This window comes from Pongo abelii, chromosome 10 (assembly GCF_028885655.2).
Source record: "Pongo abelii isolate AG06213 chromosome 10, NHGRI_mPonAbe1-v2.0_pri, whole genome shotgun sequence".
Classification (NCBI taxonomy): Eukaryota; Metazoa; Chordata; class Mammalia; order Primates; family Hominidae; genus Pongo; species Pongo abelii.
The window spans coordinates 102,885,521-102,899,463 of NC_071995.2; the positions used below are offsets into that span (position 1 = coordinate 102,885,521).

The 13,943-nt window shown below is 40.9% G+C and overlaps 1 protein-coding gene across 1 annotated transcript in view; it reads left to right on the top strand.

Moving 5' to 3' along the window:
- Nucleotides 1-12,118, top strand: part of LOC129049333 (thioredoxin reductase 1, cytoplasmic-like) — a 44,577-nt gene extending 32,459 nt beyond the window's left edge. Inside the window, exons 2-3 of the mRNA XM_054528172.1 lie at nucleotides 4,781-4,941; nucleotides 11,045-12,118. Coding sequence (XP_054384147.1) covers nucleotides 4,781-4,941; nucleotides 11,045-11,128 — 245 coding nt within the window. The 3' untranslated portion in view covers nucleotides 11,129-12,118. The remainder of the gene's footprint in view (nucleotides 1-4,780; nucleotides 4,942-11,044) is intronic.
- The last annotated feature ends 1,825 nt before the right edge of the window (nucleotides 12,119-13,943 follow it).

Sequence of the window (13,943 nt, forward strand, 5' to 3'; positions counted from 1 at the left end):
TTTTGTATTTTTAGTAGAGACTGGGTTTCACCATGTTGACCAGGATGGTCTCAATCTGACCTTGTGATCCGCCCGCCTCGGTCTCCCAAAGTGCTGGGATTACAGGTGTGAGCCACTGTACCCGGCCACGTAATGGCTTTTTAAAAATCATAAGTGATTCTGTATTTGTCTCTTTCTGGTCTGTCTAATCTCTTTTACTGATCTCTGTTTACTTTTATAAATACAAGTAGGGAGGCTATTTTATTATTACTCTTTAGTTTCAGTTCTTACAAGTGAATAGTAAGTACTTCATGGATCCAAATATTAGGAATTGATCTCAGGCAAAAAAGTTGGGGCAAAATGGAAGCAACTTATCATTACAGTTTTTTATTTTTTTTATTTTTTGAGACAGAGTCTTACTGTCACCCAGGCTGCAGTGCAATGGCGCAACCTTGGCTCACTGCAAACCATGCCTCCCGGGTTCGAGTGATTCTCCCTCCTCAGCCTCCCAAGTAGCTGGGAATACAGGCACCCGCCATTATGCCTGGCTAATTTTTGTATTTTTCATTGTGACAGGGTTTCGCCATGTTGGCCAGGCTGGTCTGGAACTCGTGACCTCAGGCAATCTGCCTGCCTCAGCCTCCCAAAGTGCTGGGATTACAGGTGTGAGCCACCACGCCTGGCCCATTACAGTTTTATCTGCGTTTTTCTGACTACCTGGTTCTGTGCTGTTCTTGCAACATTTACTTAACATATTTCTTTGAATGCTGCTTCAAATTTTATTTCAAACTTGAGGGGGAAAAATAAGCAAATGATAAACATAAACAACATTTTATTTTCCCTTTTTGTTAGAGGCAGAATTTAAGGAAAAATTCTGATGATTTTGATTACAGGTAGTGGCTAACCTCTTATGATTTATTTACCTATCTATTTATCTTTCCATCTATTTGTACATTTTTGTTTTGTTTTGTTTTTTTGGTAAACAGTCTCTCCCCAGTAAGAATGCAGTTCTTCTTAATCACAGAAGTTATTCCTTTCCTTGTGATGTCCTTCTCTGTTCTGTGTCTTGGCAAATATCTGAGCCTAATAGTTGGGTGGTGCCCTTGGCATAGATGTTATGTAAGGAATTGTCACCTGCTTTTAGAGTCAGTCATCCCATGAAATCGAAGGAGTCAGTAAGGCGTTATGGAATCAGGAGGCTTGTGTGACAGCTCTGACGCCGATACCAATTAATTACCTGACTGGACCTCAGTTTCCTCATCAATGGAATGAACACAGTTGGCCTAGTGACCCCAAATGTGTCTCCCAAGCTAACATTCTGTGATTCTCATTCTCTGAAATGTTACCACGAGGAATGTTTACTTATATGTTACTTTTTAAAATAAGAAAAATGGAGAACAGAAAATGAGAACTAGAGTTTAATTTTAAAGTTTTGAAGTGTCATTGATGAGGCTACAGTCATGTGTCATGTTGCTTTAGTCCAATAGTTCTTAATTAACAGTATGCATTAGAACTACCAGTGAACATTTAAAATATATGCATATATGTGTGTGAACATATGTAAATATATACACACATAAATATGTTTGTTTATTTATTTATTATTTACTGGAGACAGAGTCTCACTCTGTTGCCCTGGCTGGAGTGCAGTGGTGTGATCTTAGCTCACTGCAACCTCCACCTCCTGGGTTCAAGCAATTCTCCTGCCTCAACCTCCCAAGTAGCTGGGATTACAGGCTTGTGCCACAACACCCAGCTAATTTTCGTATTTTAAGTAGAGATGGGGTTTCACCATGTTGGTTGGGCTGGTCTCAAACTCCTAACCTCAGGTGATCCAACTGCATGGGCCTCCCAAAGTGCAGGAATTACTGGCGTGAGCCACCACGCCTGGCCACACACACAGATATGCATGCTTAAGCCCATGCCTTGCAAGTCTGATTCAGTAGGTTAGGGATAAGGATGAGACCTAGGAAGTCTTGGTTATTCAGATGCAAATAAGGGTTGAGAGGCCTCCCTTCCACTTATGGAAGGCAGATACTGTAGGTATAGATTGCTCTGGTATACTCTGCAACAAGTAAGTCCCATTGCTTTTCTGGGATCCTATAATTAATTGGCACAAATGTTAGTTTTTCTTTTTTTTTTCTTTTTTTTTTTGAGCTAGTCTCTCGCACTGTCACCTGGGCTGGAGTGCAGTGGCGCGATCTCAGCTCACTGCAGCCTCCATCTCCCAGGTTCAAGTGATTCTCCTGCCTCAGCCTCCCAGTGCTGGGATTACAGGCATGAGCCACTGCCCCCCTCCCAGAGAAATTACAACAAGCGAGAAATTACAACAAGCTAGTTTTTCTTTAAGAAGAACCCACTTCTCATTTTCTTATCTGTTCAGGCTGGTAAAACAAAATAACATAAAGTAGGAGGCTTATCAATAAGAGAAAACAATTTCTTACAGTTCTGTGGCCTAGGAAGTCCAAGATCAAGGTGCCAGTAGATTCCATGTCTGGTGAGGGCCCACTTCCTGATTCTCAGTAGGTACCTTCTTGCTGTGTCCTCACATGGTGGAAGGGGAGATGGGGTCTCTGGAGTTTCTTTCATAACTGCGCTAATCCCATTCTTGAGGGCTCCTAATCACCTCCCAAAGGCCCCTCCTTCTAATGCTGTCACTTTGAGAATTAAGATTTTGACAGAGAAATTTTAGAGGTATAGAAGCATTCAGATCATAGCACTTATATCTCAAAGATAAGGAGATTTCTATGTTCCTTTTCACTTTTCTATCCACATGTTAAGTATTAGTAACATTTGATTGTCTGGTATATAATGAAACAGTCTCTTGGTTGTTGACCCTGTCTTGACATTGTATGATAGGGGTTATTTAAAAATTTCTTAAATTAACTGTCTTTCTAAAAACTATTTTTATAAAATAATACATGTTCATGGTTTAAAAACACATAGTACCAAAAGTATGATGAAAGTGAAAGCTTGCCGGGCGCGGTGGCTCACACCTGTAATCTCAGCACTTTGGGAGGCCAAGGTGGGCAGATCACGAGGTCAGGAGATCGAGACCATCCTGGCTAACACGGTGAAACCCCGTCTGTACTAAAAATACAAAAAATTAGCCGGGTGTGGTGGTGGGCGCCTGTAGTCCCAGCTGCTGGGGAGGCTGAGGCAAGAGAATGGTGTGAACCCGGGAGGCGGAGCTTGCAGTGAGCTGAGATCACGCCACTGCACTCCAGCCTGGGCGAGAGACTCCGTCTCAAAAGAAAAAAAAAAAGTGAAAGCTTACTAGACATAACGGTTAATAATAAACATTTTGGGGATTTAGCTGATTTTATTAACACCATTTAAATATCGGTCTAGGTGTAGTGAGAGTATAACATACTGGTTAAAAGCATGGGCTCTACCTTTACATTTATGGTCAATTGATTTTTGACAAGGGTGGCAAGACATATCAATAGGGAAAGATTAGTCTTTTCAACAAATGGTGCTGAGACAGCAGGTTATCCACATGCAAAAGAAGAAAGCTGGATGCCTGCCTCATACAACACATGCAAATTAACTTAAAATGGATCATAGTCTTAAAGTAAGAACTAAAACTATAAGACTCTTAGAAAAAAAATAAAATCCTTGTGACTTTGGAATAGGCAATAGTTTCTTAGATATGACACCAAAAGTATAAGCAAAAAAGAAAAAGATAAATTTTACTTGATCAAAATTAAAAACTATATTTCAAAAAGACTTCTTTATTTTAAAGCTTTTTTTTTAAAAATGTAGGTTCTAGAGAACGATAACCTAAGTTTGAATTTTTGTAAGCTGTGCAACCCTGAGGAATTTGCATAACCTCTCTGAGTATGTGTCCTTTTTTGTAAAATGGGGATGATGGTAGCAGTGCCCACCTAACGATATTGCTGGAAGGATTAAATGAAAGGAGGCATACAAACATTAACCCTCTGTCTAGTTCTGGATAAATACAAATATCAACTATGAAGATGATAAGGAGATTGAAGAAGGATGAATGGCTTACTTGATATCAGCAGAAATGAGAAGAAATCACCTAAGGAACAAGTAGTAAGGGTGGGCTTGAGCTTGGTTTATTCGTGGGCCCTGAAGAAGATGGATAGTTTAAACATTTTTACAAGTTGGAGGTAGCAATCTCTTGGTGGTTTTGACTGGTGATGACACCCAGGATGACAGTGCTGTCATGTGGGGATAACATACCACTAAGCTGGATCATGTTTGTTTTGATGCCTGATTGGGCCAGCACAAAATCCTGAGGAGAAAATTATCTGCAGAAAGTATTTTATTGCAGTCTTGCTGCATCTTGCCTGAAGATCCTGTGTCTGCTTATCCAGGAGTTAGCCTGGGATAAAACATGTAAGCTTTGGTTTGAGTGGTCTGCCCCTGTGTCTGTAAGCAGGGTTGTGTTGGAAGGGGACGTCTGTCTGACATTTGGCCTCTCTGCATTTAAACCATGGTTGGGAATAGAGATGGCATAAAATGTGGCCTCAGTATTTCCAACCTGTTACTTATTTTCCTGTGTCCAGGGAAGGTTCTGATTATGGCTTGTTACTTGGCAGGATCCCCTGAGAACATATCTTGAATGTGATCTGAGTCAGGAATATTGAATAATTTGTCAGAGGTTCCAGTCAGATGAAAGAACTAAATCTATAATCTTCATTAGAGTCCTTCCTTCCTCAGATTCCTTATTTTGGCCTGTGGGACTTAAATGGTATGGCTTTTAGAGTGAACCTAGTATTAGAAAATGCATCATCCTGTTTTCCTTTGTGATAATTACCATCCTTACTTCCAGTACTTCTAGCTAAAGATCATCACCCTGGTAAAACTTTGCCAGAGAACCCAGCAGGATTCACCAGCACGGCCACTGCAGACCCCAGAGCCCTGCTTCAGGCCTATATAGACGGTCACTCCGTGGTCATCTTCAGTAGGTCCACATGCACACGCTGTACTGAGGTAAGGCTTTAAACTCAAGGGGTTTAAATGGAATTGTAGGAATTTGATAGACTTTTGAGCTCAAATGTAAACAATTGGATTTTGCCTTTAGGAAGAGTGTATGTAGGCTGGGCGCAGTGGCTCATACCTGTAATCCCAGCACTTTGGGAGGCCAAGGTGAGCAGATCACATGATCAAGAGATCAAGATCATCCTGGCCAACATGGTGAAACCCCATCTCTACTAAAAATACAAAAATTAGCCCAACATGGTGGCATGTGCCTGTAGTCCCAGCTACTTGGGAGGCTGAGACAGGAGAATCACTTGAACCCAGGAGGCGGAGGTTGCAGTGAGCCAAGATAGTGCCACTGTACTCCAGCTTGGGGGACAAAGTGAGACTCCGTCTCAAAAAAAAAAAAAAAAAAAAAAAGGAAAAATGTATGTAGGTGTAACTTGCTTCAGAGTAATTGTAAAATGTGGATTTGATAACAAAATATTGCTTGAATAATCTCTTTCTGAGCTTTTGGGAAGTATGAGATATTTTCAGGTAGTCAAGGTCAGGGAAGGTTAGGGTGGGGGGGTTACCAAACCAGTTGATTTGCTGCCGTTTCAGATATGTCTGTAGGGAGTATTTCATAAGGAATGGTTACTTAGGGTACTACCAAATTTTGATAAATATCTCTTCATGCTGTGGTTTATTATGGGGAAAATAACTTCACAAAGAATAAACTGTTTCCTACTTGGTTCTTAATCTTAGATTATCAGAGAGAAAAGGTCAGTGGTTACAGCCAAGGGGAGGATTAGTTTAGTCCACCCTGAATAAACCAGGGTGGACTTAACCATTAATGAAGGTGAGAATTGAAAAGCAAACCTGATCTGTCTGGTGCTTCATAGGAACGCTGAGGGCATTTAAATGTTACTGAAGTTTAGCTCTAGGCCTACACAATGGAGTCTTAGGTAAATATAAATGGCCATCTGTCCAGGTTCACTGGGAGGTTAATTTATTATTATTATTGTGTGTGTATACATATATATATATATATATATATTTTTTTTTTTTTTTTTGAGACGGAGTCTCGCTCTGTTGCTGAGGCTGGAGTGCAGTGGTGCGATGCCGGCTCACTGCAAGCTCTGCCTCCCGGGTTCACGCCATTCTCCTGCCTCAGCCTCCCGAGTAGCTGGGACTACAGGCGCCCGCCACCACGCCTGGCTAATTTTTTGTATTTTTAGTAGAGATGGGGTTTCACTGTGTTAGCCAAGATGGCCTTGATCTCCTGACCTTGCGATCCACCTGCCTCGGCCTCCCAAAGTGCTGGGATTACAGGCATGAGCCACTGCGACCGGCCTATTTTAAGTTTAATTTTCTCTCAACTTGTCTGCCTCATGACTTACTTTCCAGATCTCAAGGAGTTTGAATTCAGAAGCCTTTTTATTCTGGAAGCCTTACATAGAAATAAATGGGCTTATGGGCTTTTTGGACTCTCTCTCTCTCTTTCTGTCTCTTGTTCTGCGTGTGCGTGTGCGTGTGTGTGTGTGTGTGTGTGTGTGTGTGTCTGTGCACATGCGCACTTTTTTCCCCAAGTAAAGAAAAAGGAAGGTGGGCGACGAAAACACTGAAGTAGGGAGACCCTTTCATCCTTGTCTCTCTCCTGAACACATTCTGCATCGATGCCACCTTAGGTTTCATCCCTATCAATATGATAGTGATGCCTTTCATGTAGGACATCATATTGGGAGTAGGATTGCAAAGAGGCAGAAGACACAAGTCCCATCCCTGGGGGTTTGCTCAACTGAGAGGGCAGAACATAGGCTTAAGAAGAAAAACCATGTCAGATAACCCATGCTAAATTCTACATGATTGGACAGGCAGTAAGTGCTAGAGAATTTAGAAGAGGGCTGGGCATTAGAAATCTGCTATGTAATTCTTGGCATCTGGGGGCTTAATTATCTAGCTCTGCAATTCTTATCTGCTTTTGGGACCTACTGCCCCTCCCCCCCCCCCACTGCCTGCCACTTCCTTTTTTTAATCTTTAAAATGAAGGGCTTGAACTAGTTGCTTATTGAGGGTTTTTTTGTTTTTGTTTTTGAGACAGTCTCGCTCTGTTGCCCAGGCTGGAGTGCAGTGGTGTGATCTCGGTTCGCTGCAACCTCCGCCTCCTGGTTCAAGTGATTCTCCTGCCTCAGCCTCCCAAGTAGCTGGGACTACAGGTGCACACCACCATGCTTGGCTAATTTTTGTATTTTTAGTAGAGATGGGGTTTCACTATGTTGGCCAGGCTGGTCTGGAACTCCTGACCTCGTCGTGATCCTCCCACGCCAGCCTCCAAAAGTGCTGGGATTATAGGCGTGAGCCACTGTGCCCAGCCTGAGGGTTTTCTTAGTTCTGAAATTACGTGCTTGTCTAGTCTTTTTCGTTACCAAACAGGTTAAGAGCCTGGACTCTGAAGTCAGAGTGTGGATCTTGGCTTTGTGATTTATCAGCCATGTGGCTTTAGTTATTTACCTGTGGTGCCACAGTTTCCCCATCTGTAAAATGTGGATGATAATAGTACCTATATCATAAGTTTGTTATGAGGATTAAATTAATTAATATTTATAAAAGCCATAGAACATACCTGACACATAGTAAACACTATATCAGTGTTTGTTAAATAAAAGAACTATTTGCATTTTTCCTTTTCCTATCAGGACTTAAAACCTTGGGTGGTTAATCTTCGTTCTGTCAGTACTAAGGCTAGATAAAATGGTAATCAACAAATACCTGACTTAATGCTAAGTACAATTAATCCTATCAGTGGGTAAATAGCTACCATTTGAGTGCCAACTATGTGCCAGGCATTCAGTCACTCTACTTATATTTTCAAACATTATTAAAGAATTGGGAGCTGGGCACAGTGGCTTATGCCTGTAATCTCAATGCTTTGGGAGGCCAAGGCAAGAGGTTCACCTGAAGCCAGGAGTTTGAGACCAGTCTGGGCAACATAACAAGACTCTATGTCTATGGAAAAAAAAAAAAAAAAAAAAAAAAAAAATATATATATATATATATATATATATATATATATATATATATATATATATATATATCGGCATGGTTTGCATGTGCCTGTAGTCCTAGCTTCTCAGGAGGCTGAGGTGAGAGGATCATTTGAGCCCAGGAGTTAAAGGTTACAGTGAGCTATGATTATACCACTGCACGCCAGCCTGGGTGTCAGAGTGAGACCCTGTCTCTAAAATAAATACATATGGGCACAGTGGCTCACACCTGTAATCCCAGCACTTTGGGAGGCTGAGACAGGCAGATCACTTGAGGCCAGGAGTTCAAGACCAGCCTAGGAAACATGGTGAAACCCTGTCTCTTCTAAAACTACAAAAATTAGCCAGGCGTGGTGGTGAACGCCTGTAATCCCAGCTACTCAGGAGGCACAGGCATGAGAATCACTTAAAACTCAGGAAGCTAAGGTGGCAGTGAGCCAAGATCTTGCCTCTAAGCTACAGCCTGGGTGACAGAGCAAGACTCTATCTAAATAAATAAATACATAAAATAAAAATTAAGAAATAAATAAATAAACAGAAAATTCTGATTTTAACCCTGCTCTAGTTCTGGAATGAAGAGTTGGGCTAGTGGTCAGGATTGCTACTAGTGGTAGATAGTCAGTGTGCTCCTTGCAATCCCAGATCTCTTTGACCTGTCATTGTTCTTTTTTTTTTCTTTTCTTTTTTTAGTCCCCATTATGCCCCAGAATGTTCTTATTCTTACTGTTATCTCTGAAATCTACTAACTCCCTCATTTCCCAGCTTTCCTGCCTATCCCTGAAAACGTAAAGCTCTGCCTATATTTCCCCCAGTTTCACTTAATTAAAACTAGCCTGGGAATGAAGAACTTTTCCTATAACATTTGTTGGTTAGTTATTTGCATGCTTATTTAAACATACAGTTGCCCGAGCGCAGTGACTCACACCTGTAATCCCAGCACTTTGGGAGGCCGAGGCGGGCGGATCACCTGAGGCCAGGAGACCAGCCTGACCAACATGGAGAAACCCCGTCTCTACTAAAAATACAAAAATTAGCCAGGCTTGGTGACACATGCCTGTAATCCCAGCTACTAGGGAGGCTGAGGCAGGAGAATTGCTTGAACCCGGGGGGCAGAGGTTGCAGTGAGCCGAGATCGCACCATTGCACTCCAGCCTGGGCAAGAAAAGTGAAACTGTCTCAACAACAACAACAACAACATATAGTCATCCTGGCAAATTTATTTAATATCATTATCCAAACAATCCCTGGGTATGTCAAGTCTTCTAGATAAACATCCCCTGGTTTTACCTTGTTGATTTCAGATTGTTTTCAGATTGGTGCCAGTTAATTTGGAAATTAATTTTCGATGCCTTTGGCCATGAAAGATGATTAGGTGCTTTTCCTGGTAAAGTGGTGAATTTCTTCTGAGGGTGTACAACTCATATACTTAGCTGTTCACATTTATTTATTTATTTAAATTACCTTGAAGTAGAATTTTCCCAGGTTATTTTCTTTAGTTTTTATTTAATCATCTCATTTAACAACTGGGATATGAGTAAATCAGAATAGAGAAACTTTGTTTTTATATTTGTACTTGGTCTGATGAATGTGTATTTCTCTATGGGATGAGTAATGTCATTTGCATTAATTCAAGTTGGGAAGTGCCCATAAGGAAACTAATGTCTACATAAAGGTAGCTTTCCACTCTTGCATAACACATTAATTACCATATGTGTTTTGCATGCATCTTGCTGTGAAGAGGTTTTAAAGTGCAAAGATAATCCCTCTCCACCTTTTCAGAAATGCAATATTTGTTTCTTATAGCTATTTCAGAGTGGTGGGGGGAACTGAATTCAGATTCAGACTGGGGCTTAGGTGACATCTAAAAGAGTTTAAGAAAAAGACTACTGGCTGGGTATAGTGGCTCACGTCTGTAATCCCAGCACTTTGGGAGGCCGAGGTGGGCAGATCACGAGGTCAGGAGACAGAGACCATCCTGGCCAACATGGTGAAACCCTGTCTCTACTAAAAATACAAAAATTGGCTGGGTGTGGTGGCGCATGCCTGTAACCCCACCTAATTGGGTGGCTGAGGCAGGAGAATCGCCTAAACCTGGGAGGCAGAGATTGCAGTGAGCTGAGATAGCGCCACTGCACTCCACTGGTGACAAAGTGAGACTCTGTCTCAAAAAAAAAAATGAAAATGAAAAGAAAAAGAAGACTAATGAGGTTGTATGAATGAACTTATTTTCCCATTTTATCAAAATGTTGAATTCAGTCCTATAGAAATGATAGAAAGCTCCTAGTGTACTTCTATACAATAGGAAGTCTACTGTTTTAGTAGTTAAGTTTAGAATGAGACAAGAATATATTTTCTTTTTTTGTTTTTTTTCAAGAATCATTTTCCTCATTGATCATCTCTGTGAACTTCAGGCTACTCTGGCCTTTTAAATTTTATTGTATAACTGGAGGAATATGGTTCTAAACTTTCCTAAATTATTGACAGGCTGTTTGTGTCTTGTACATAAAAGTCTCTTGTGTTAGTAGTTTAAATGTTATCTAGTGGTATAAGTAACTTTTAAATAAAATTTTGTTTTTTACCGGTATAATTTGTATAACCATGAGCATAAGATTTTTTGTTTGTTTGTTTTATTTAACAGTCTCAGAGCATAATAGATTTTTTGTAACTGATTTATTGGTTGAGGGTTACTCAGCCAAAAAAGAAATAATACTTTGACTATTGTAAAATATATTTTTCCCGGGTTTGCCACATAATGCTTTGGAAACATTAAGTGTTCCAATGCTTTTTTAAACATAGTATTAAACCCGTTTTATAATGAGGTAGACTGAGTCACTAAACATATAAAATGTATCTTATGAAGCGATACAGATGAATCATTGACAATTGAATAGAATCAACAGACTTCAGATACTCTTGTAAATATCATTTCTGTCAACAGGGAGAATCTTATGGGTTACATAAAAGTGAATTGGAAAGTTTTCAAAGGTGAAGGCTGGTTGAGGAAGGAAGTAACAAAGGTGGATAAGAGATTCTCCTGTTGGTTATAACCTCATTTTTCATTTTCCTCCTTGTTTTTCAACTTCTTGCAGGTAAAGAAGTTATTTAAATCTCTGTGTGTTCCTTATTTTGTGCTTGAACTTGATCAAATAGGTAAGTTTCTGTTTAATATGTAAATCATAGCTGCTGACTGTACATTTTATTTCATTTATTCTATCTGGCTTTAATTTGTCTTCCTTGAGGTTTATATTGTTTAGTGAGCACTTGCTAGTTGATTCCTCTTTTTGGTCATTTAGACAGGGCACTCTCCTGGAGCTAATCATATTTACCTTTAGCCTTTACCTAGTTTATAGCCTTGGTATTACCCAGAGTTTCCTCTTACTGAAATTATTATTCTTATTACTCATGAATCTAGTTACAGATACAGTATTTGCTGGTTTTATGGTAACTTTACTTTTGCAAATTTGTCTCCTTTCTGATAAGTAATACAAATAGTATTTGAATTAAATATAAATTGAGATGCATTCAGAAATTTTGGCAGGGACATACAAAGATCAGTAAAGGTGAAAGATCCATGAAAAGTGCTACTGGGAAATCCCAGGGAGAGAAAGGTTGGTGGAGTAAAATGGAAAGCTTCTTTCTAGGACCATGGTGCTCCTTTTTTGTGGGTCAGAAAATCCCAAGGGCTCACAGGCAAACATTATTAAGAATCTAATCTAGGCCTGTTGGTGACTCATGCCTCTAATCCCAACACACTGGGAGGCCAAGGTAGTAGGATTGCTTGAGGCCAGGAGTTTGAGTCCAGCCTGAGCAACAGAGTGAGAGCTTGTCTCTACAAAAATAAAGAATTAAAAAATTAGCCAGGCACAGTGGCATGAGCCCATAGTTCTAGCTACTCAGGAGGCTGAGGCAGGAGGTTTGCTTGAGCCAAGGAGTTCAAGGTTACAGTGAGCTATGATTGCACCATTGCACTCTAGCCTGGATTGCTGAGTGAGACCTTGTTTCGAAAAACAAAAAGGATCTGCTAGTGGCCAGCACCGTCATTTCTATTAGGAAAAGTGGGCCCTTCCAGTTTAGGAAGAGGAGGTAAACTTCATGCCTAGTAGCTTAAAGGAAGCAGAGTCCTGGGCATTGAGAGCCTCTGCTCAGTCTCCAAAGGAATACAAAGAAAGGGCCTGGCATGGTGGCTCACTTCTGTAATCCCAGCACTTGGGGAGGCTGTGGTGGCTGGATTCCCTGAGGTCAGGAGTTTGAGACCAGCCTGGCCAATATGGTGAAACCCCATCTCTACTAAATAATAAAAAAAATTAGCTGGGTGTGGTGGTGTGCGCCTGTAGTCCCAGCTACCTGGGAGGCTGAGGCAAGAGAATTGCTGGAACCCAGGAGGCAGAGGTTACACTGAGCCAAGATCGCACCACTGCATTCCAGCCTGGGTGACAGAGTGAGACTCTGTCTCAGAACAACAACAACAACAAGAACAACAACAAAGAAAGGACTCAACTAGACAGAGAAAGATATATGGCAATTGGGAGATACGAACAATTGGCATATAAGTTTCATTTCTTTTTTTTTTTTTGAGATGGAGTTTCACTCTTGTTGCCCAGGCTGGAGTGCAATGGCGCAATCTCAGCTCACCGCAACCTCCGCCTCCCAGGTTCAAGCAATTCTCCTGCCTCAGCCTCCCGAGTAGCTGAGATTACAGGCATGCACCACTATGCCCGGCTAATTTTGTATTTTTAGTAGAGATGGGGTTTCTCCATGTTGAGGCTGGTCTTGAACTCCTGACCTCAGGTGATCCGCCCACCTCGGCCTCCCAAAGTGCTGAGATTACAGGTGTGAGCCACCGCGCCCGGCCATAAGTTTCATTTCTAGGGTCAGGAGGAAGGAGGTAGTTGTGTGGCAAGACATATTACTTGATGTTTCTAAAGATAGGTTCTCTAACACAGAAAGCATCACATAATAACTACCATATATAGAGTGTTAGTCCCTGTTTTACATGGACTATGCTGGGTTAAGTATAGTCACCTATCCTCACATGAACTCAGCAAAGAAGATATTCTCTATATTTTATAAATGAGGAAATTGAATCCCAGAGAATTCAGTTAACTTCCTTAACATTGACCCAGTGCAGTGGCTCACGCCTGTAATCCAAGCACTCTGGGAGGCTGAGGCGGGAGGATTACCTGAGGTCAGGAGTTCAAGACCAGCCTGACCAATATGGAGAAACAGCATCTGTACTAAAAATACAAAATTAGCCAGGCATGGTGGCTCATGCCTGTAATCCCAGCTACTCGGGAGGCTGAGGCAGGAAAATCGCTTGGACCCGGGAGGCAGAGGTTGTGGTGAGCCAAGATCGCGCCATTGCACTCCAGCCTGGGCAACAAGAGCGAAACTCCATCTCAAAAAACAAACAAAAAAACCAAAAAACAACAACAACAGAAAACTTCCCTAACTTCATATAAATACTGGATCTATAATTTGGACACAGGCCTATGTAATTCTGAAGCCTATGTTATTTCCATAATACTATGTTGTCTGGCTCCTCTACAGTGACCCTTCTATTCCTTCATTAAGGAAGGCTCTTGCCCCTAAATACTCCATAGTATGAAAGGAAATCTCAATAAATAAAATTTCTTCTGGGTCCAAAAGTAGCCTTTTATAAAAATATAAATTTTCTTGGGAAACTTAAGTCACTTGCAACTTGCTGTGAATTAGGGAAAAATAACCAAATAGAACAATAACCAAACAAGCAAATTAAATTAATATAAGATAAAGCAAATGAACATGTCCTTCAAGGATGGGAAAGGTAAAGGAGGTAACATCGGAAGAGATGGGCAGGATGAACGCACTAAGTGCTTGGGGAGCATGATTTGTAAGGATTTACTCTCTGAATCTGGAAAACTTGTGTTTTTTGGTAACAAATGTCAGATGTTTTATTTCTAAATCTGTTAGTAAGTGGCTAAGGAAGTTTTAAGAGTCTGTGATTTAATA